This window comes from Zootoca vivipara, chromosome 7 (assembly GCF_963506605.1).
Source record: "Zootoca vivipara chromosome 7, rZooViv1.1, whole genome shotgun sequence".
In the NCBI taxonomy this organism is placed as follows: Eukaryota; Metazoa; Chordata; class Lepidosauria; order Squamata; family Lacertidae; genus Zootoca; species Zootoca vivipara.
The window spans coordinates 51,388,200-51,409,480 of record NC_083282.1 but is presented as its reverse complement, the minus strand read 5'-3'; the positions used below and the strand labels follow the sequence as shown (position 1 = coordinate 51,409,480).

The 21,281-nt window shown below is 46.4% G+C and overlaps 1 protein-coding gene across 1 annotated transcript in view; it reads left to right on the top strand.

The window, feature by feature from the left end:
* Positions 1–21,281, top strand: part of GRM4 (glutamate metabotropic receptor 4) — a 241,850-nt gene that overhangs the window by 157,953 nt on the left and 62,616 nt on the right. The window contains exon 5 of the mRNA XM_035122273.2: positions 4,225–4,365. Within this exon, the coding sequence (XP_034978164.2) occupies positions 4,225–4,365 (141 nt within the window). The remainder of the gene's footprint in view (positions 1–4,224; positions 4,366–21,281) is intronic.

Sequence of the window (21,281 nt, the reverse complement as noted above, 5' to 3'; positions counted from 1 at the left end):
CAAGCGTCTGGGAGAAGTATGCCACCGGCACCTCTCTTCCATCCGGGAGTTGGTGTCCCAGGACAGCGCCGATGCCATAGGGAGAGGCGTCGCATGCCAGCACCACTGGCAGCCTCTCGTCGAAGTGTGCCAAGACCGAGTTCGAGACGAGCAAGTCCTTGACTGCCTGGAATGCGGCCCTTTGTCGCTGGCCCCACACCCAAGGGGCCCTTTTATCTAGGAGTCTGTGTAGGGGCTCCGCTACCGCTGCCTTATGGGGAAGGAAGGCATGGTAAAAGTTCAATAGTCCCAAGAATGACTGAAGTTCGGGCTTGCTCTTGGGCGCTGGGGCCTCACAAATGGCCCGTACCTTGTCACCGGTTGGATGGACCCCTTCTGCGTCCACCTTAAATCCCAGAAAGTCCACCTGCGGCACTCCCAGTAAACACTTTTCCCGCTTCACCTTGAGGCCCGCCGTCTGGAAACGGTGCAGGACGGAGCGGAGGCGGTCCTCAAATTCCTCTGGTGTGGGCCCGGCGATCAGTACATCATCGAAGAAGGGGGTGACGCCAGGAATCCCTTTAAGGAGAGAGTCCATTAGATTCTGGAATATGCCTGGTGCCACGCTAACGCCAAATTGCAGCCGCTTTACTCTGAATGCCCCTCTGTGCGTCACAATCGTCTGAGCCTCTGCTGTGGCTTCGTCCACAGGCAACTGTTGATACGCTTGGGCCAAGTCCAGTTTGCCAAAGATTTTTGACCCAGCCAGGGTGGCGAGGACATGGCTGACCACTGGCACTGGGTATGCATGGGCCGTGAGAGCCTTGTTTATGGTGCATTTGTAGTCTGCACAGATGCGGACCGAACCGTTAGGCTTGACGGGTGTGACAATTGGAGTTTCCCAGGGGGCGTTGGGCACCGGCTCCAGCACTCCTTGCTCCACGAGCCGGTCCAATTCCTCGTCTATGCGGGGTTTCAGGGCGAACGGGACCCGGCGGGCCTTGTGCCTGATGGGTCGTACAGCGGGGTCTAGCTGTAGGGCAATGGGGGGTCCTGTATATCGTCCCAATGCCCCATCGAAAACCCCTGGAAACTCTTTGCATATGGCGTCCACGTCCACTTGTAAGCTAGTGCGGTTCACCCCGGTAACGGCTAGCCCCAGAGGTCCAAACCATGCCAGTCCCAGTAAGCTGACGTAGGGGCCCTTAACTACCAGCAAGTCCAATTGTTGCTTTCGCCCTCGATATTGCACCCTGAAGGTCCCCACCCCCATTGTAGGGACCTTATGTTTCTGGAAGTCCCGGAGAGTGAATGGGGCCGGCCTTAGTTTGGGACCCCCATTAGGGCACAGTTCCCTTAATGTTCGGGCCGAGATTATGGATAGAGTTGAACCCGTGTCCAGCTCCATGCGGCATGGGGCTCCCTCTATCTGTACCTCTATATAAATTTTCTCTGTGCTGGGATGGGGCAACTGGAATACCTGGTAGTCCGTGATCTCCGTCGAGTTGCCTTGGTGCATGGTGCCGTGTGACCTGGGGCTCCTGGGTCGGTCATCTGATGCTTGTCGACGGGTGAGTCGAGCCCGACACACCCGGGCAATGTGTCCCAATTTTCTGCACTGCCTGCACTCTGCGTTGCGGAAACGACAGGTCCTCCTCTCGTGGTTCTCCCCGCAGCTTGCACAGTTCCCTCCTTCTCGTCGAGGCTGCTGTGGTGTGTGTGCTGCTTGAGTGCGCCGCTGTACTCGGTGTACTTCCTCCCTGTCAGATTCGGAAAAGAGCCATTCGTCAGTGAGGTCTTTGTGGTAGACCCTCGGTTGGGATGGCGGGGCCGGTCGTGCCTCTTGCGTTGACCTCTCGGCGGCTTCGGTTGCCAGGGCTTCCTCCAGAGCAATCTGGAACGTGAGGTCTTTTTTGGCGTAGAGGCGTCGTTGCAACATCTCGTCCCTCAGGCCACCGACGAGGCGGTCACGAAGCATGTTCTCCAACTCTGAGAAGTTGCATAACCGGGCGGCTTGGCGGAGGGAGGTCACAAACCCAGTTATGGTTTCCCCCGGGGCTTGCCGCTTTGCGTAGAAGGCATTTCGGCAAGCTACCACCGAGGGCTGTGGTGAGAAGTGCTCCTTCAGCCGTTCCATTATTGTTTTGTAAGAGACGGTAGCGACATCTCTAGGTGCAAGGAGAGCCCGGGCGATTTCAAACGTCTCCTCTCCACAGACGCTGAAGAATGTCGCCCTCTTCATGGCATCGTTGGTGACTTCTTTCGCTTGCAGGAGGAAGTTGAAACGGGCGGCGTACCCTTCCCAGTCTCCTGATGCTGGTTTGAATGGCAAGAAGCTGCTGTCGGTTGCCATTCTGGGTTCCTTGGGTCCTGGAGCTGAAGCCTGGATGCAGGGTGCGATGCAGCGGTGCAGCAGGTGGCGGTGCTGCGGTGCAGTGCGTGGTGGCGGTCAGCTCAGCAGGATCCCACCTTCGTCGCCAGTGAAATATACTCGGAGTCGAGAGTGAATTTCATGCTCTTTATTCAGCTCATATTCATCAAGGAGAAGAAGAGAAGACGAATGGCTCTTTTCCCAAAACCATCTGCTTATATACATTATTTACACAATGGGCCTTGCGTGATTGGCTACTTCAGGGCTACACCTGTGGGCCAATTATATTGTGGATTGACTTCTGCCTGCAGCCTGATTGGCTGCTCCTACAGGCCAATCAGGTAGCAGATTCACTTCTGCCAGCCGCCTGATTGGCTGCTCCAGCAGGCCAATCAGGTTGCGGATTCACTTCCACCTGGAGTTGGATTGGGTAGCTCCCGCTGATTCTGAATCCTATTGTTCTAGGATTCAGCTCAGTACATAACACAGGGGCTTACCTGGTTATAAATGTCAAGGTGGTGGCTACTCTTCACAATACCCACTCTCTGCTCACTCAGAGAGATATTTATAGTCCTTTATTTTACATATATACAAACAGCACAGTTACAACTCATGCGTCCGAGTCTGACGAGTCAGATTCGGGGAGTGACTTTCTTCGACTTCTTCCCCAGCACAGTAAGCGGGGAAGTCTTGCAAGATGTCTCTGATCCCTACGTTTTAACTCTCTCCTTTCCTGTGCCGAAGGCACCGTCTCTCCCTCTGTCCCAGAACTGCCTGTGTGGTGTTGGGGCTCTCTTTCAGCATTGTAGAGCCTTCCCACCTCTTGGCTGATCCCAGCTCTCTCCTCCTCTGCCTCTTCTGTCACTTCCTGATCTTCTCCTTCTGACTGTTCCTGTTCCGACTCTCCTCCTCCCCCTGACCCAAGGGCGTTCCCTGGCTGTCCCATGACAATAAAGAACTGTCATGTGATGGCATTGAAACAGTGAAAATCCTGCTTTGAGCATTGGAGCTGTGACTCAGAATCCCTGCCCTCTTGAGATGTATATATCTATACCTTGAACTGACCATTCAACCTGTGCATCATTGGACCGGATATTCAGCTGAAGGATTATAAAGGTCCTCAGTGTTTGAAGAAGTTGTTCTTTGCACATTCCAGTATAAACAGACCTGATCCACACCTCCTGATCTGTATATTGGAGCATTATTCCTTTTCTGAATTTTGCAATGCAGTTCGTGGTTTAAAACACACACACCAAAATGTCCATAAAACACATAGTTAGGCTAAAATACATTTAGAAATGTGCACTTTGAAAGAAAATATATTTAGAAATACATATTTTATGAGAAAATGTGAATTTAAATATGAATTTTTCATGTGGTTTTCTAAATTAAAGATTCACAGATTACTGCAGAAATAGGGCAACATGGATTTATGAATGAGCACATGCAGGTGAACAGGAAATAAACCACTTTGACCAGCAGTACCTCAAATCTCTGTGGGTACTTCCAGATGGAGACTCAATATTGCAGCCGCTCAATGAGTTATCATAAATGGTTTGTTGGCAACAGATTTTATTTAATTTACCAGATTAAATAAAGGGAAAATCCATATTAAATGAGGAGGAAAAAACAGACTGGCATTTTGACTCCACCAAAATTTGCAAGCATGAAGAGCACTTATTCCACAATAAATATCCACCCTTTCCTTATCTATTCATTTCTGAACACTTGATTTCAATAGCTTAAAAGCCCCTTTCATCTTTGTAGACACTGAAAGTGACAGACTTCTTTTTACAGCTGCAGCAGGTCTCATATGTTTTGATGGCAAGACCTCCCTCGTGTTTCTATCACCTCTCTCTTTCTCTTCCTCTTAGGTTTTGATCGCTATTTCTCCAGCAGGACCCTGGACAATAACCGTCGTAACATTTGGTTTGCTGAATTCTGGGAGGACAACTTCCACTGCAAGCTGAGCCGCCATGCTCTCAAGAAGGGCAGCGCCTTCAAGAAGTGCACAAGTAAGAGGCTGTGAGCAGATGGGAGGGGGATGGAGGGTGTGTGTGGATGAACCAGGCTAGGATATTGTTACCAAATCCCATTCCTTAGCTTGTGACAAGAGAACACGCTATCAGATCATCCATTACATCCATTGGCATAATGTGTGAGAAATAAATCAAGGTAAATTTCTAGAGAGATGGGAATGATGATGATAATGATAATGATAATGATAATGATAAAAATAAAAATAAATAAATAAATAAATAAATATTATTATTTATACCCCGCCCATCTGGCTGGGTTTCCCCAGCCACTCTGGGAGGCTTCCAACAGAAAAATAAAATAAAAAAATCGATTAAACATTAAAAGCCTCCCTAAACAGGGCTGCCTTCAGATGTCTTCTAAAAATCTGGAAGCTGTTTTTCTCTTTGACATCTGATGGGAGGGCGTTCCACAGGGCGGATGCCACTACCGAGAAGGCCCTCTGCCTGGTTCCCTGTAGCTTTGCTTATTGCAGCGAGGGAACCGCCAGAAGGCCCTCGGTACTGGACCTCAGTGTCCGGGCAGAACGATGGGGGTGGAGATGCTTCTTCGGGTATACTGGACCGAGGCCATTTAGGGCTTTAAAGGTCAGCACCAACACTTTGAATTGTGCTCGGAACATACTGGGAGCCAATGTAGATCTTTCAAGACTGGTGTTATGTGGTCTCGGCGGCTGCTCCCCGTCACCAGTCTAGCTGCCTCATTCTGGATTAGTGTAGTTTCCAAGTCACCTTCAAAGGTGGAGCCAGTGCCGGATTTACGTATAAGCTAAACAAGCTATAGCTTAGGGGCCCAAAATCTTGCCCCCCCAATTTTTTTTTAAAGGAAATAAACCTGGATGTACATTTCCAAAATATCAGATAAAAACAAATAAAATAAAACCTACATACAGCAAGAGTGTTTTGTGTTGTGTAGGCTCCTATGATGTAAGTCATGGGCCCCGCCTGCTAGCCTGCTCCCTAAAATATCACTGTTTGTTCATTTCTATATATAGGGTGCCTACATTCTGCATGGACTGGTTGCATGGTAAAATGTGTCAATGGCTTTAGATACCTATTAGGTCCATAAATTACCATATTCAACACAAAAAGCAGCGGCAATTTGTTGTTGACAAAGGACAGCTGGACATATAAAGGGCCCCATTACCTTCAGTAGCTTAGGGCCTCGCCAAACCTAAATCTGACCCTGTCTGGAGCAAAGTTGACTGGAATGATGGTGCGCTGAGATGGGGATCAGGGTGGAAACACTCAGAGCTGGTGTACCATAGTGAGTGAGTCATAGTGACTTGCTGCCCTGGGCTCCTTCAGGAGAAAGGGTGGGATATAAACTTGAGAAAATAAATAGATGAGTGAATAATGACACAGGACACCTCTCCCTGCTTTTAATCTCCCTCTACCATGAACTCACCAGGTATGTGACTTTCTCTCAACCTTAGCTTCCCCCCCCCACCTGTGATATGCAGATAATACTACTGAACCACCTTACAGGTCTTCTATAAAACAAGGGTAGTCAGTCATCCTATGGCTCCTAAATCCATGTGAGGATCTTCAACCTAATTTTATGTGTTCCTTGGCCTAATCTCCCAAAGTGCTCCTCAAGCAATCACTACAGACCTCTGAACTTTCTTTGGACATCAGAAAGCACTATATCATTATCGCTATCCTTTACTGAGATTGTTTTTTCGGTGTCGGGAAAATGGCAGGGTCTGCAGTAGTCAGGGACGTTCTGTGGGAGGAAGAATTGCTGTGCGTCAGCGGGAGGGGAAAGAGGAGAGGAAGAAAAGGATTGTGTCAGAAGAAGATTGAGGTGGCTGTGTGGGCAGGGCCAGCTCAAGACATTTTGCTGCCTCAGGCAAAGAACAAGATGGCACCCCAGAATTTCACATACAGAACCTGACTGAAGTGGCAGCTGAATCCTCCTTTAAAACTAGCAGTCAGGCTGTGCACTGTAAAGGCCATGGCTCAACAGCAGAGCATCTGTTTTGCATGCAGAAGGTCTCCAGTTCGATCCCTGACATCTCCAAGTAGGACTGGGAAAGACTTCCTGTTTGAAATCCAAGGCAGCTGCTGCCAATCAATGTAGACAATACTGAGCTAGATATAGTCAGTAGCAGGCAGCTTCCTGTGTCCCTATGTCCTGCACCACACCTGAGAGCCACAGGGAAACCTTGAGGATGCAGGACAGTCTCCACGGCACATAGAGCTCTGCACAGAAGGCTACAGCCAGAAAGTTCAAGGGGAATGGCTGGGGGCTGCCACCCCTGCATCCCAGCACCTGCTGCCTGAAGCAGTCACTTCATTCTGCCTAACAGTAGTGCTGGCCCTGTATGTGGGTCTTGTTTAGCACAAAGGCAGGGCTATAGTTCATGTGCATTGGCAGAACTGTTTGACATCAGGGATGGTGGAACGGAAGCACACTTGGGGGGATTACGCCTCTTTGACATATAAGCACAGGAGCCGTGACTCAGGAATCAAAAGTGGGTGCTGAAAGCCCTGAAGGGTATGACAGAAATGAGCAAATGAGGCAGCTAAATGCCTTGCCTTCTTTGTGATCATTAAATAATGCCAACCCCACATTTATCTCATGACCCACTGGGCACATTCCGAAGCCCCCTTGGGTGCCTCTCTCCTTAGCCCTCCTGTCTCTCCACATGCACCTCCAACCACACATTCATTTCCTGTTGAATTGTTTGTTATCCATCCCTTCTCCATGCCACACTAATTCTTCCCTCGTTTGCTCATAAATTTCCATTACCTCATCGTGGCACCAGCTGTATCTATCTCAGTAACTCTTCCCTCTGTATTCTCTCTCCCCCTCCCCACTCCGCCCCTTCTTCTCCTCCCCTGAGAACACACATTTAAAAATGATTTGTTTGAAAATCCATTTCGGCAGGTTAAAGAGCTGTGTGCTGGGTAGGGATCCTGTGCCGTGGCAATGTCTCCCCAGCCCCCATTCGCTGATTATATAAAATATTCAAGGCATTCATGTTACTCGGGGCGGCTTTAGAAATCTTTCATTTGGTTTCCTCTTACAGCCTCTCAGATCAGCCCACTTTCTATCCTTATTGCCATGTTGCTGCCTTTGATTCTTCTCTGAAACAGGAACTGACAGTCGGGAAGCTCTCCAGCTCCCTCTGCTCGGTACCAACCCTGTGTTTAGTGCTTTGCCCTCAGCTGGGAATATTGGCATGTTCATTATGCTGGATCTGCATAAAAGCAACAATAGGAATAGAAGACATGTAGCTGGCTCTCTCTCTCTCTGTGTGTGTGTGTGTGTGTGTGTGAGCACACCAAGAATGGTGTCACAGGTACATGCTTAAACTCCCTTGAATGGTTGTAGCTCAATAGTACTGCATCTGCTTAGTAAACAGAAGGTCCTGGGTTGAGTCTCTGGCATCTTGAGGTAGGGCTGGGAATGTCCCCTGTCTGAAAACCAAGAGAGCTGCTGTCTCTTGGTGTGGACAGTACTGTGCTAGATGGACCCAGTGGTCTGGCTTGGTTGGTATGAGGCCACTTCCTACCGGTATGTTCCTGTACAGTCATACCTCGGGTTGCTAACGCTGTGGGTTACGCATTTTCGGGTTGCAGTCCGCGCCGAATCCTGAACTACTGGAATGGGTTACTTCCGGGTTTTGGTGCTCGCGCATGCGCAGACGCGGCGCTGTGGGTTGCCAACGCTGCGGGTTGCAAATGGGCCTCCCACACGGATCACGTTTGCAACCCGAGGTTCCACTGTATTGTCAAGATGCATAATGGAGCATCCATCCATCCATCCATTGTGTTCATATCCCACTTTTTCCTCCAGTGAGCTCAAGGTGGCATATATGGTTCTCTCCCACAACAACCCTGTAAGGTAGATTAGGTTGAGAGGCAGTGACTGGCCCGAGCTCATAGAACTGTAGAGTGGGAAGGAACCCTGAGGATCATCCAGTCCAATGCAGGAATATGCACCTGTCCCATATGGGAATCGAACCTGTTACTTTGGTATTATCAGCACCATGCTCTAACCAACTGAGCTACCCAGGCTATAGTTACATAGTGTTCTATGTAACATGACCAAGTGGGGATTTGAACTCTGGACTCCCAGGTCCTAGTTTAACAAACTAACCATCACCCCACACTGCCTATTCCCCATCCACTAGAGCTAGACTAAAAGACATGAGAGTCAAAGAAGTTGAGCTTTGCTCTACAGTCCATACTTTTTCTTTTCTTTTTTGGTGCTCATATTCGAGGTGTCAGAAAATCCTGTTGGAAATGGGAGCAGGAATTCCTGCAATGTTCATCAGAGGTCAGGAACAAAAATCATGCAAGCATATATAAACAGTATTTACTATATTAAGAAAAATTCCCCAGTGCACAGTGGCATAATTACGTTATTTACTGCATTGTCTTTGCTGTTTCCCTTCCACTGAAATGCATTGAAATTAATTACCTATTTTTGGCCATAGAGGATAGTCAGACAAATCATATACGGTAGGTTTTAGTGGAAACTGATCTGAAGTGGAACGGAAACAACATTGATTGCACTGAACCAAGGGCAGGATGAAAACTGCTGCCAATTAAATAGCTAGACAAAATAAAGGGAATAGTACTAGTTTATTCTGAAGGCATGGATGCATCTTTCTTTGAGTCTACTATCATTATGAGCCTTCTGTTCACAAGTGCTGAATACAAACATTTTCTTTCTGTTACATACTTGGCTAGCTGCCCTTCCCCTCCGATTGAATCCTTCCATCCCAACTTCTGTCCCATACTCTCACCACCGCTCTGGTATTCTTTGCTATAAGATCTCTTCAATCTGTGTATGCAGGTTTCTGCTTGTACAACAGAATCCTATCTGCGCAGTGCTGTTGTGCAGACTATTCACCCAGTATCTTCATCTCAAACACAGTCTCCAAGTGCCAATCTTTTATGTCATCAAAATGGCCCTATCTGCACAGAAGAGCGAGATATCCATAGACTTGGGCAAACCTCAAGGTCTGCAGAAGTGCCAGCAAACCGCTGAAACAAACTTGGTGTTTCCAAACCAGCCTAATGAAAACTGAACATGCCCAGGTGCCCTAGCACACTGATTGGTTCCCCCCACTTTTTTGGATGAGGGGGGCATTAGACCTGAAAACAGGCAGCTTGGTTGGGGAATAACGTAATGGAGTATCCTGGGAAATGGCATGGCTTGGTGGATGGAACCCTGAACAGAAGTCCTCCACATTGCAACAGAGGCACTCCATAGTGCAACATCGTGTTGCAGTACCATTTGCCTAGAGGAAATGGGAAGATGGGCATGGAGGACAAAGAAAGAAGTGTTACAAGGCTCATAGCTTCTGGGCCTGAAGTCTTCTTCTCCACGCAGTTAGAAGCAATGCAGGGCAGGCTGCTAAGTAGCAACAGCATCATCTGAACATACCCTGAGCAAGAGAAAAAGAGACGAAGAAGCAGGGGCAACGGTTCTGGGTCTAGGTATGTTGCTCTATCCCTGTTCTTCTTTCTATACTCTCCTCTGAGCGACTGTGGCACCCATGAATTCCACAGAGGCACAGTGTCTGGTGAGGAGGGTGAGTGGATGTGACAACGCAAAGATAAAGGAGAGGTCCCAGTCACTTTCTGTACTCCTGGCTTGAAGACTTTGTATCATTTACATGGCAGCCAGTTTCTCTGGGGGGTTTTCCCTTCTCCCTTTAACAACAATTTTGCACTGTATTGTGCATGAGGCTATATATTTTTATGGAGTGAAATATTTTAATTGGTGCTTCAGGCAAGAGGTGCCCAGCACCAGGGCTTCTGTCATTTCACATCAGAGGCACAGTTTTATTAAGATCGGAGAGGGTGGGAGTAGAAATGAACCCCTCTCCATTCACCCAGGGTATCCAGTCTTCCCTGCTACAATACACATTGGTCATGCACTGAGCAGGACTAGCTTCACCTCTCCAAATAATACTCACAAATCCACTCCCCACTCATCTAAACATGTAAAACCACTACTTATGTTTCTGTGCTTTGAGATCCTGTGTTGAGAATCTACACTTTCATGTCAGCTGGAAATAATGTGTGGAGTTGTGATTGTGGTAGAGGCACCTTGTTCATGAGCAGTGCACTGCAATGGGTTTGCTCACTTTTGAGCCCACGGGAGTGCAGAGGTTAAAAGCATCGAGCATATCATTTGCACTTTCCCCTTTACAGGACTCAAAAATTCATTGCAAGGGAGGTATCAGTTCAACTTAGCAATTCACCGCATAGCTTTTCCAGTAATTTGCCAAAAGCTCTACACCATCATTCTCCAGTTTGGTGTCCAATTTGAGGTTTTAGATTACAACTCCCATCAGCCCCAGCCAGCCATGTCATAAATGGCAGGTTGCAGCTACCTGGCCCTGTGTGCATGCCTATCTCTCAATAGTGCTGGATAGCTTTGTCGTGCTATGTCCCACAATGCCCATGAGTATTGTGGCTCTGGGGCATTGTGCAAAGGTGGCTTGTGCACTCAGCCACCTGACCGAGGAAGCCCAAGGGAGGCATCAACACTAGTGGTCCTGCTGGGTGCAATGGCCCCTGCAACTTCTCAAGGGTGATAGTTCTGGGGCTATAGAAGGCAAATCTCCAATAGCTGAGTAAGTATGAATGCTATGGTCACTGAACTTACACAGGTCAAGACCACTGAGCTTTGTTACAATTCTGCAAATGTGTTTCCCTTTCACTGTCCTTTCCTGTCTTGTAATAACTATAAATAACAGGGCTGTGGGTTTGTTTCTCTGTGTCTCGGCCCCTGGTCCATTTTTGCTGTCATTATGTGGTCATCTGTATTTTTTGCTATTTCCAACTAAAACTGACTGGGAGGGATTAGAGCAGTAAACAAGACACACAGGGAATCTGTCTTCTTGACAGCCATGTGGTTGAGGTGATATGTTTACTGAAAGATGGGAGAGATTTACTGCTTGCCTCCCGCTGGGCAAAGACAGATAAAGGTGTCTGGGCTTTCAGGCGGAGACGTGGTGGGGCTGTAGGTTGCCTGCTGCCTGCTGTAAGAATCCCTGTTCCGTCATTGGGCTGGTGTGCCACGGAGCCAAAGCACCGTTACCTGTTGCAGCATCACCAAGTCATTTGCCAGGCAGCAAGCTTGTGGGTGACTACACAATTTATTTGGACGTTATTGGGGCTCTCATGATTTCTTATTTAGTTAGGGCATTTTTATCCTGCTCTTAAACAAAAAGATGTGTGGGGATGGGGGGGCTTCCCAGCGGGACTTGCAAATATCAGTGATAAAACCATTCCTACCCTCAGCCTTAATAATCTAAAAGGCATGATAGAAAAGGGCGGGAGGATTTGGGAGGGAGGTGGAAAAAGAAAAGATTTTTTTTTAAAAAAAGTTATATAGTCTTGTATATATTTCAAGGAGAGGAGGATACAAAAGTTGCTGGTCTTTCAGCAGAGCAGGTGGGGATGCTCCTTAGTGTCCCCTTTTCTTCTTCTTCCATGATGCAAGCATCTCAGAATGGTTTGCAGGTTCAAGAGTGAGGTGAGATGAGAGAAACAAATGCTACAAAGGAAGAAAATATAAGACAGTCTCCAAATATACATGAAAGTCTTTTGAGCAGGGAGCAGCAAAGTCCTGTGTTTCATGGATGCAAATCATGTGCTTCCAAATGGACACCCCTGGACAGGTGTTTATCCTAATTTGATTTCTTGATGCCTCAAAATGGCCCGTAGAGGCAGGCATCCTTTTAAATTTCCAGGGACTCTGAGAAATTTCCAGCGCATTTAGAAAAATGATTCTGATTCTGATTCAAATATAGAACAATGATCATAGAAATAAAGAGGGTTAGTGCTTTCTGGTGCAGCATAATTTTTGACATGGAATGCAAATCTAAGGTCTCATCCAGACTTCCCTTAGCATTGTGCTTTCCAGGCACAGATCTGTGTTGTCCAAGTCCAGGTCCGAGTAGGGTGTTGTTGTTGTTTTTGTCCCACCACTTTCCCCGGGAAAACCTGTCGGTTACCACTGAATCGGAACAAATGGCAATCCTCAGAAAACCAGATTGCTGTTTGTTCTGATTCAGTAGTAAGCAGTGTGTATTGCCTGGATAATATACAACATTCATTCAAGATATGCATGTTTCCCAAGAGCCATTGAGGATTATGCATAATGACCTCACCTTCCACAATTAAGGAAGCTTAAATAATTATGCTTGGAATTTGATCGTGGAAGCTGCTGCCAATTCAGTGACTAGAAAGGAAACAACAAAACCTGGAGATTGTCCTTGGAAAAGATACAGATAATACATTCAGTTGCTGCTTTTCCATGTACACGCTCACAAGGCCCCTTTCAAGTTGTCATCTCCTGAGCATTAAACATGACAGAGGAATTGGCTCTCTGTGTGATGAACTTCAAGTTAGTTCCAAGTCCATGTCTGATATTTAAAAAGGCATTGTGGTGCCAACAATTTGACACAAGCTTCTTTTGAGCACTTGCCTCAAAGGGAAGCCCACCATCACGAGTAGCCATGATAGCCTGTTGAAGCCAAAACAGTGAGACTGCTGTGCCACCTTAAATTCTCACACATTTATTGTGGCATAAACTCATGTGGACTTGAGCCCACTTTGTCAGAGGCATGAAATTGGCAAGTATAGCTACACATGGATACAAGGAAGTGTAAAGAATAAGGCCAGAAGACCGTGAGATTCCTAAAAGGAGAGTGGATCAAGTCCTGAAGAAGGAGAATTCAGTCCATGGCTGCAACTTGATGGAGCTTAGAAGGTTCTGTGTAGCTGAGAAGAACAATTTGAGTGTTGCTACTCCGATGCTCATGTCTGCCAATAAAATGCTGAAAGTGATGGGTATTTATTTGTAGTTCAGCACAGCTTCTTCCCCATCTTCCCCAAACTTTCAGCAAGATGGCTGCAACTTTCCATGTCCTCATATAACCTGCCTGGTTAGTGACGGCTCATTCCTAGGCTACCATGAAGGATGTTGTTTTTTCAGGAGTGAAATCAGACGTGGAGCCCAATGTCAAACTCAGGAAAATGGCCTATTACTTACAGGCATTGAGAGAGGGAAATTGTGTGCTTCTTATTTCCTTTCAGAGACAGGCAAAAAGAGAAGATGGGGACTATCTCCCTTTCTCTCGCTTTGCCTTCTGCTATGCGTCACCATTTGCACATTTGAAAAGACTGCTGAGAGGTTGGAGCACATGTCTTCATAACTGTCAAGACTGCACAGTTAAGGATCAGGGCCTTGCAGATCAGCCATGTAGCTGATGGGTGCGTATAGAACATTGAATAAATGCAGAGCCGTATTTAGCTCATATTCCATTTGTCTGTCTGTCTAGTATTCAACTCACTGTCTTTACTCTGTTTTGCTCTGGATGAAGCTCTAGACCTGTGAGAACTCATGCCTAACTTATGTGTTTTTGTAGTACTGCACCTAAGGACAAAAGCTAAGTGTTACTGCTGACTAAGCCGACCTGAGCCTGTCATGGGGGTTGAGAGGAAGCCTTTAAAATAGTTTGACTTACACCAAACATGACTACACTGAATGGAGTTTGGAAAAGAAGTAAGCCTCCCCCTACTGCATTGTGGCAATGTTCCTAACATTCCCCATAGAATGCCCCTTTCCCAGGACTTGCCCTGGCCTCAGCCCAGCGAATTGGCTGAGTCCACGCTGAGTCATAATGGAGGACTTACGCTGGCATTATCTCCAGCTGAGCCAGAATGAGGGACACCGGCTGGCATAGATTTACCTATTCCAAACTCCTTATTTGTGTTTTGCTGAGAGTTGTGAAATTGCACATGCTCAGAGGATTTTCTGTAGTCCATGAGAGTTTATGCAATAATAAATGGGTTAGTTTTTAAGATACCCAAAGATATATTTCATTGGACCTTATTTCTAGGGTTGCGAGGTTGTTTAATTTCCAAGCAAAGGGTCTGCTGGTTTCTCTTTAAGGTTTCCAGACTCAAAAGAGAGCAGGGCAATTAAAGGCACAGAAGTCCTGTCCTCTATTGAGTCTGGCAACCCTACTTATTTCCTGCATTCTTTTTGGGGGGGAAGCCAATGTGGGAGAGCCAGTGTAGTGTAGTGGTTAAGAGCGGTAGACTCATAATCTGGGGAACCGGGTTTGAGTCTCCGCTCCTCCACATACAGCTGCTGAGTGACCTTGGGCTAGCCACACTTCTCTGAAGTCTCTCAGCCCCACTCACCTCACAGAGTGTTTGTTGTGGGGGAGGAAGGGAAAGGAGAATGTTAGCCGCTTTGAGACTCCTTTGGGTAGTGATAAAGTGGGATATCAAATCCAAACTCCTCCTCCTCCTTTCTTCTTCTTCTTCTTCTTCTTCTTCTTCTTCTTCTTCTTCTTCTTCTTCTTCTTCTTCTTCTTCTTCTTCTTCTTCCTCTTCCTCTTCTTCCTCTTCCTCTTCCTCTTCTTCTTCTTCTTCTTCTTCTTCTTCTTCTTCTTCTTCTTCTTCTTCTTCTTCTTCTTCTTCTTCTTCTTCTTCTTCTTCTTCTTCTTCTTCCCTTCTCTCCACAAGGGTTGCCCATCCTATTTTGCTGCCTGAGGTGAAATGGGAAGGTGCCGCCACCCACCCCTTGCTTACTAGAGTCACATGGGTGTGGCTTCCAGTGAGATCTCACAGGAAATCACCACTGTGCCATCCCAGTAATGAGGCTCAGCAGGAAGGCACTCATGTGTGGGCCAGCCCTGCCCTTCCCATTTTGGGAACTGCACCAGGGGCCCAAACCACCTTAATCTGGCCTTGGTTCTAATCTGTCATTTCCCTGTAGCCTGTGCATATATATCCTTCACCCTCCTTTTTATCCTCCTCTTATGTTTCATACCTAAATGCTTCATCTCCAGTTTTAAAGTTGCTCACAACATAGATCTGAAACATAAACCTAGTCTTTCCCACCTCAGATCATCAGTCTCTTTCTGCTTTCCCTCTTTCCTCATAATGATAGCAGCACCAGTTTTTGAGTTATGTGCTTACACCGATATGTGCATTATGTCTTCATGTACATAAACTGGGAAACTTGTTCATTAAGAAATACACTGGCGCTATCATCTTCTGGAAATCCCTGGTGCTGCAGAGCAACTCACTGGCTCCATTACCAGTTCCTGCAAGCGCTGATCACTTCATCTTAATGATAACATAGCATTGAGCGAGAATATTTTAAGAGCATTCTTTTTGCAGAGGCAGGTGAAATTCAGCAATCCGAGGAGTGTCTTTAAATTATTCGAATTTGTCAGCAAATAAATTATCTCCGCATTTGTCTGAGAAATGTTTGCTTACCAAATAGACGGGGGGGGGGAATAGCATTTTATTATGGCACAGATTGAAATAAATAATGCAGCCAGATGGAGCCTGTTGATTTTGCTTCCCAGAGGGTTGTAGAAATACTTCCTCCAGCGTCAATCTGGGGGAGGGCCTGACCTTTGGCGTTTCCCTTTAGGACTTTGAATTCCAACTCTCACAGCAAAGCTGTATCTGAAGACCGGTTCCAATTTTAGGGTTGGTTTTTTTTAAAAAAACAACTCCTGTGGAAAGTGATAATATGAACAGGCAGTGATGTCCCCATTTTCTTCATGTACATATATTATTTTTAGTGCAGGTGATCAACAACCTGATATTTCAGGCATCCTCCTGTTTTATTTTACAAAGTTCTTCATGGGGACTTTGCGTAAGGGAGGGGAGGACTTACTGCCTTCTGGTCCAATTATAACTACATCCAGATTGGTAAGCCAATGGCTGCCTTCTCTTCCAGCCCTTGGAGTAATGGATTATGCCAGGGTGGGGACCATTCCTGGTAACTGAGCATTCAAAAGGGCTTGCATTGTGCCATTGCACCTATATGGTTGCCTCCACGTAACAGTGCAAGACCATATGATTGGTTTGGCTGAAGCATCCACACTTTGCTCAGCTCTCCACTGCATCAGCCCCTGATCTTGGCAACTAGCAGCAATGTAGGGTATTGAAAAGCCAGGTAAGCAACACTGCCCTACACATACTAGCTTGCTGATTGCTCCTGATTTAATTATTGGAAAATATGGCAATGGAAGGAAAGAAGGGGAAGGGACTTCCAGGACAATTGCTTGAGTATTGCATTTCATCTTCATGGCTGCAGCTCAATGGAAATTAGACATTGTGTGTGCTTGTCTGCCATTTTTCATTGTGGAACCACTTGGACTATTTTGTGGAGCCCCAGGGTTCCATAGAACACAGTTTGAGAGATGCTGGATTAACAGAAAGATACATAAACATCATGAAAGCAAATCAGCATGAATTCTTATTGCTTCTCTGCAAACAAATCAGAATAAATGCTCAAGAAAGACAGTGTTTAACCTCCACATAAGCTTTGTGCAAGCAAATGAGGCTGGAGGCTCAATAAACAGGTCATCTGGAGGATCCCTTCGTCTTTCTTGCTCAGTAATAGTAATGAAGAAAGAACAGTCCTCTATTCCGCCTGTCTGATATTGTAATAGGATGTCTCATCATTGCCATCTCAAACTCAATGTATATACGATGGAGCTGCTTATCTTCCCTTCCAAGCCTTCCTCTCTTTGATTCCTCTCTACTTCATTGACAGCATCACCATCCAGCCCTGTCAAAACAGGCATGAAGTCAATTTGATTTCCCCATTGGTGAGGTTTCCACCTGCCTGAACATTTGGTGAGGGGAAGAGGGAGGTCTGCAATGGTGGAAGGCTAGCTGAGCCTGCAGAGGTGAACATAAGATGGGGAAGTTGTATTGCAGCCTAGAGGTAGAAGCCAACATTAATTTTACTCAGACCCATTGAAATGGATGGGCATGCTAATTTAGATACAGTAATTTCGGTATATCTACTCTGAGAAGAACTTTGTTAGATACAACCCACAACTATTTCTGGACCAATGAGAAGAATGCTGAAACTCTGTTGTTTCAAGCATTTTTGACAGGCAACATAATATGGTATGGGCTTTGTGAAATAGGAGGTGAAAAATTGGATTTCTTTCTAACATGGGAAGACCCCATGGGAATGCTGACTGGTTGAATTACAGACATATGATCAATATGGAGCTACCTTCTAGTAAATCCAGCCATTGATACCTCCTGTCAGTAAAGTCAGCTCAAGTTGGCAGTAGCTCTTCGAGGACCACTGCCTGAAAGCCTTGGAGCTGTACACATGCCACAGAGGCAGAATCTAGAACTGCATGTAAAAGGGTGTGTTCTGCTTCTGAGCTGTGGCCTTCCCTCCCATAAGCTATTACTACCTTCTCTGGCCTGGTGCCTCCAGATGTTTGAGACTGCAGCTCCCACCATCCCAGGTCATTAGTCATTCTGGCTGGGGCTGATGGGAGTTGGAGTCCTCCAATGTCTGGAAAGCACCAGGTTGTGGAAGGCTTGATCTAATGAATTCAGTGATTCAAGCTAAATGAATGAGTGAAAGCAAAGGGGAGACAGAATGAGTGGGAAAGAAGGAGCTGGGGAAATGTTTCCTGATTTCCTGAATCAGTAAGCAGATAATATTTCTGTAAACTAACTGACAACCCCCCCCCTCCCCTCTCCTTCAAGAGTCTGCTGCAAAGGGCTGTATCTGAACATGTGAATACTATGTCTGTATTCCTTTCTTTCCGGAGGGGAGCAGGAGGAAGGGGGCTACCTCACCTGATTATTTCAACCTTGAGAATTCATTTCAATTACAGTTTACAACCTGCAAACAGAAAGAGTGTGCGTCTCCGTAGTAACGGGCGACTGCTGTGCTTTGAGGAGCTCTGTGGTCGGTTCTCCAATTGTCACTTCTCTCTCTTGTCTGGCTCATTGTGCCCCGGGACACAATTAGGACATCTTCAAACTGTTATGCCCTCATCAGTGCCGTGTGCTGGTTAATTTATCTCCTCTCCTAGCTACAGGAGATGAGTGTCCCCCAACGTCTCATGTACCCATACATTTCTCCTCTCTGCCTCTCCCCCTCCTTCTATACCTTTTCCTTCCAGCACTACTAGCCTCATTCTTTCCCAAGCAACCAAGAGAAAAGTTGTTTCAATCTTACCAATCTCTGTGATCTGTCCCCTTGCAAGCCCTCACCTGGAACACTTCTTCCAACCCATTTAGCCTATTTTTAATATGTGTGTCTCTCACTGTGTAGAACCATTCCTGCCATCTAGCTAATGCTCTCATTTGCTGTTTGTGTGTGCACATACAAAACCTAGCAAAACCTAGCAAATCTGCACTTGTCTGAATTTTGCAATGCAGCTCTCTAGCCAAAAAATGCATATGTTAGGGCAAAGTGTGCATAAAATACCTACACAATTAACCTACACAAGTGCATTATGTTGGGGAAAATTGCTTTCAGAAATAGGTATTTGGGACAAAATTGCATAGAAACATGTGCATATTAGGGGAAATTTGAAACATAAATACTGACAAGTTTTCACGAGACTTAAAAAGAAAGGATTAGTAAACTTATATGGAGATGTCTAGCCCGCCCCCCTCACTCTGATAAACCCTGCCCCCACATACACATATATATCTGTCATCCAGGTGGTGCCACAAAGGAGACCAACACAACCAATATAATAATTTTTGTAATGTATTTTACCTCCAGGTTTTTGTTTCAGGTGCTCATGAGTGATTTTGGGTGGGTGGCCCGTTCAGGATAAGGCAGCACCTGCCTGCAGGTTCACAATCTTTTAAGACATAGTATAAAAGGGGGGTGGGAGGAGTGAGGGGGGGGGAAGAGAACACAAAATATTGAAGCAGATGCTCATTCACTGGCTGATCCACTTTCCATTACTTTGTCCAAGGCAGCTTACTCACGAAGCTAAAACAAATACAAGGATATATCCAAACAAGGATGGACACATGCAAGTCAGAGGAACAAGCAGCGTTACAATAGACAAAATAAAGACAGCAGCCAAAAACCCACCCAAAAACTTAGTAAACAGAGGATTATTTTGCTTGGCATCTCAAGGCCATCAAAGTGCTAGGCAAATACATTTAAGGAGGCCTCCAACAGCTAATGTCTCTATTTTTGGTAGAAAATCCAAGTGGAATCTAGCACAGGGTTGCAGTGCACCTGCTTGGAGTTCTAGCCAGCCATCGCCTCCATTTTATTCCTCCTTCCACTGCCTCCTTCCACTGCCACACAGTCCTCACTGGGCTATTTCTCTTCTTCAGTGCTTCCCTCCAAAAAGAATACTTCTGCAAACCTTATAGAGCACTAAGCCTGCCCATACCATTCCCATGTCTGTGGATGGTGCCATTTTAGAATGCACACTGTTGCACACCACCCCCAAGCTCAGGGGTTCCAGGCACTCTTACCCAGGGTTTGTGTTTCCGTTTGGAAATGAGACACAGCATAGATTGTGGTGTCTTTATGATATATGGTTTACCTATACATATATAAAACCTGAGCCTACGATGGAGGGGTTCACATTACTGACACCCCAATAGGGTTTTGCTTCTCCCATAGCTGCAGCCCTAGATTCAAACAGACATTAGCCACCGTGCTCTGACCTTCTCTCCAGTTTGCTACCTTTACCAGACTGCAATCTTTCCCCTCCAAGGTCACATCCAGCCAAGACTCTACTTTAAACTCTCCTTTTATCTTCCAGCTCTGAGCAGAAGGAGCCCCCCCTCTCTTTGGCTTCCCAAATGGCTCATCACCTTCACTTTGTCCTCCTGATGGATCACTACCCCAAGCGATTTCCTGGTCAGGAAACTGGCTTGGCTTATATTTTGACATTTACTGGACCCAGGAATTTGGAGAGTCTGGTACCCATAACCTCATAAAGCAGCCTTCCCCAACCTGGTGTCCTCTGTATGTTTTGGACTATGACTCTGGCCCTTATTGACCATTGGCCATGCAGGCTGGGGCTGATGGGAAGCATAGTAATTAGAAAGCTTTGTTGGCTGTGACAGGAGTGCAGGGCTTCCCCCAATATTTCACCAGTCACACACATAACACTGGATTGATACTCTCCTGCATAGTATTGGGAGATGATAATATGGGGATCAGTGGGGGCTCCTTGACTCAAATGGCTGTGTGATGTTTGGGATCTTGTGCTATAACATTCTGCATCCACTGGATGATTTTTGAAATGAGTCCCATAAATTCCTATGTGCAAAAATATTTAATCAAAATAATGCCTTCTTGTAGAAGCATGGGAAGCTGCCTTACCATGAGTCAAACTCAGTGGCTCATCTGGCCCTGTATTGTCTACATTGATTGGCAGCAGCTCTCCAGGGTATCCCACAGGGATCTCTCCCAGTGCTACCTGGAGATGCCAAGTAATCAAAAATCTGAGACCTTCTGCATGCAAGGCAGATGCTCTACCACTGAGCTACAACCCTTCTTCCAAGGCCATTCAGCTCGTTCCAGGGTAGTCCTTTAAAGTGCTTGAAACAGTTTGTGCAATCATACTTTAACAAGCCACAGGGGTGGGAGATTCCAAAGTAAAGTGCATCCACAGGAAGACATTGAGTGGATGCAAGATATTTTGTTGGACCTGCCCCTGAGACATTGCTCGTTTGCTGTCTGCAGCCATTTATTACTCCCCGAAGTGACTCACGGCAAGGGAAGGTTATGGTTCAGAAGTCCCTTGGTGGTCCGGGGGGCCATCAATTGAGCTCTCCAGAGAGTGATTTAGCGAGTGAGTTTGATTAACTCCTGCTGAAAGCCGCAGCCAGAGCTGGGATGTGATCGGAATTGATGCTAATCCTTTCTCATCCGGCACTTGGAAAGATAGCTGCATTCATTCTCAGAGGGGTGCCCGGCAAGACTCGTTGCGTACTTGAAAATTAATTATCAGATGGGTAGAACGATGCACGACCCTGCTATTATAATCAGCAGGGTCACATTCCCTCTGCTGTCCTAATCTATTGTGAGTTTCAAAGAGATTCATTGTGTTCCTGTCTGGAACATGCCACTGCACGAC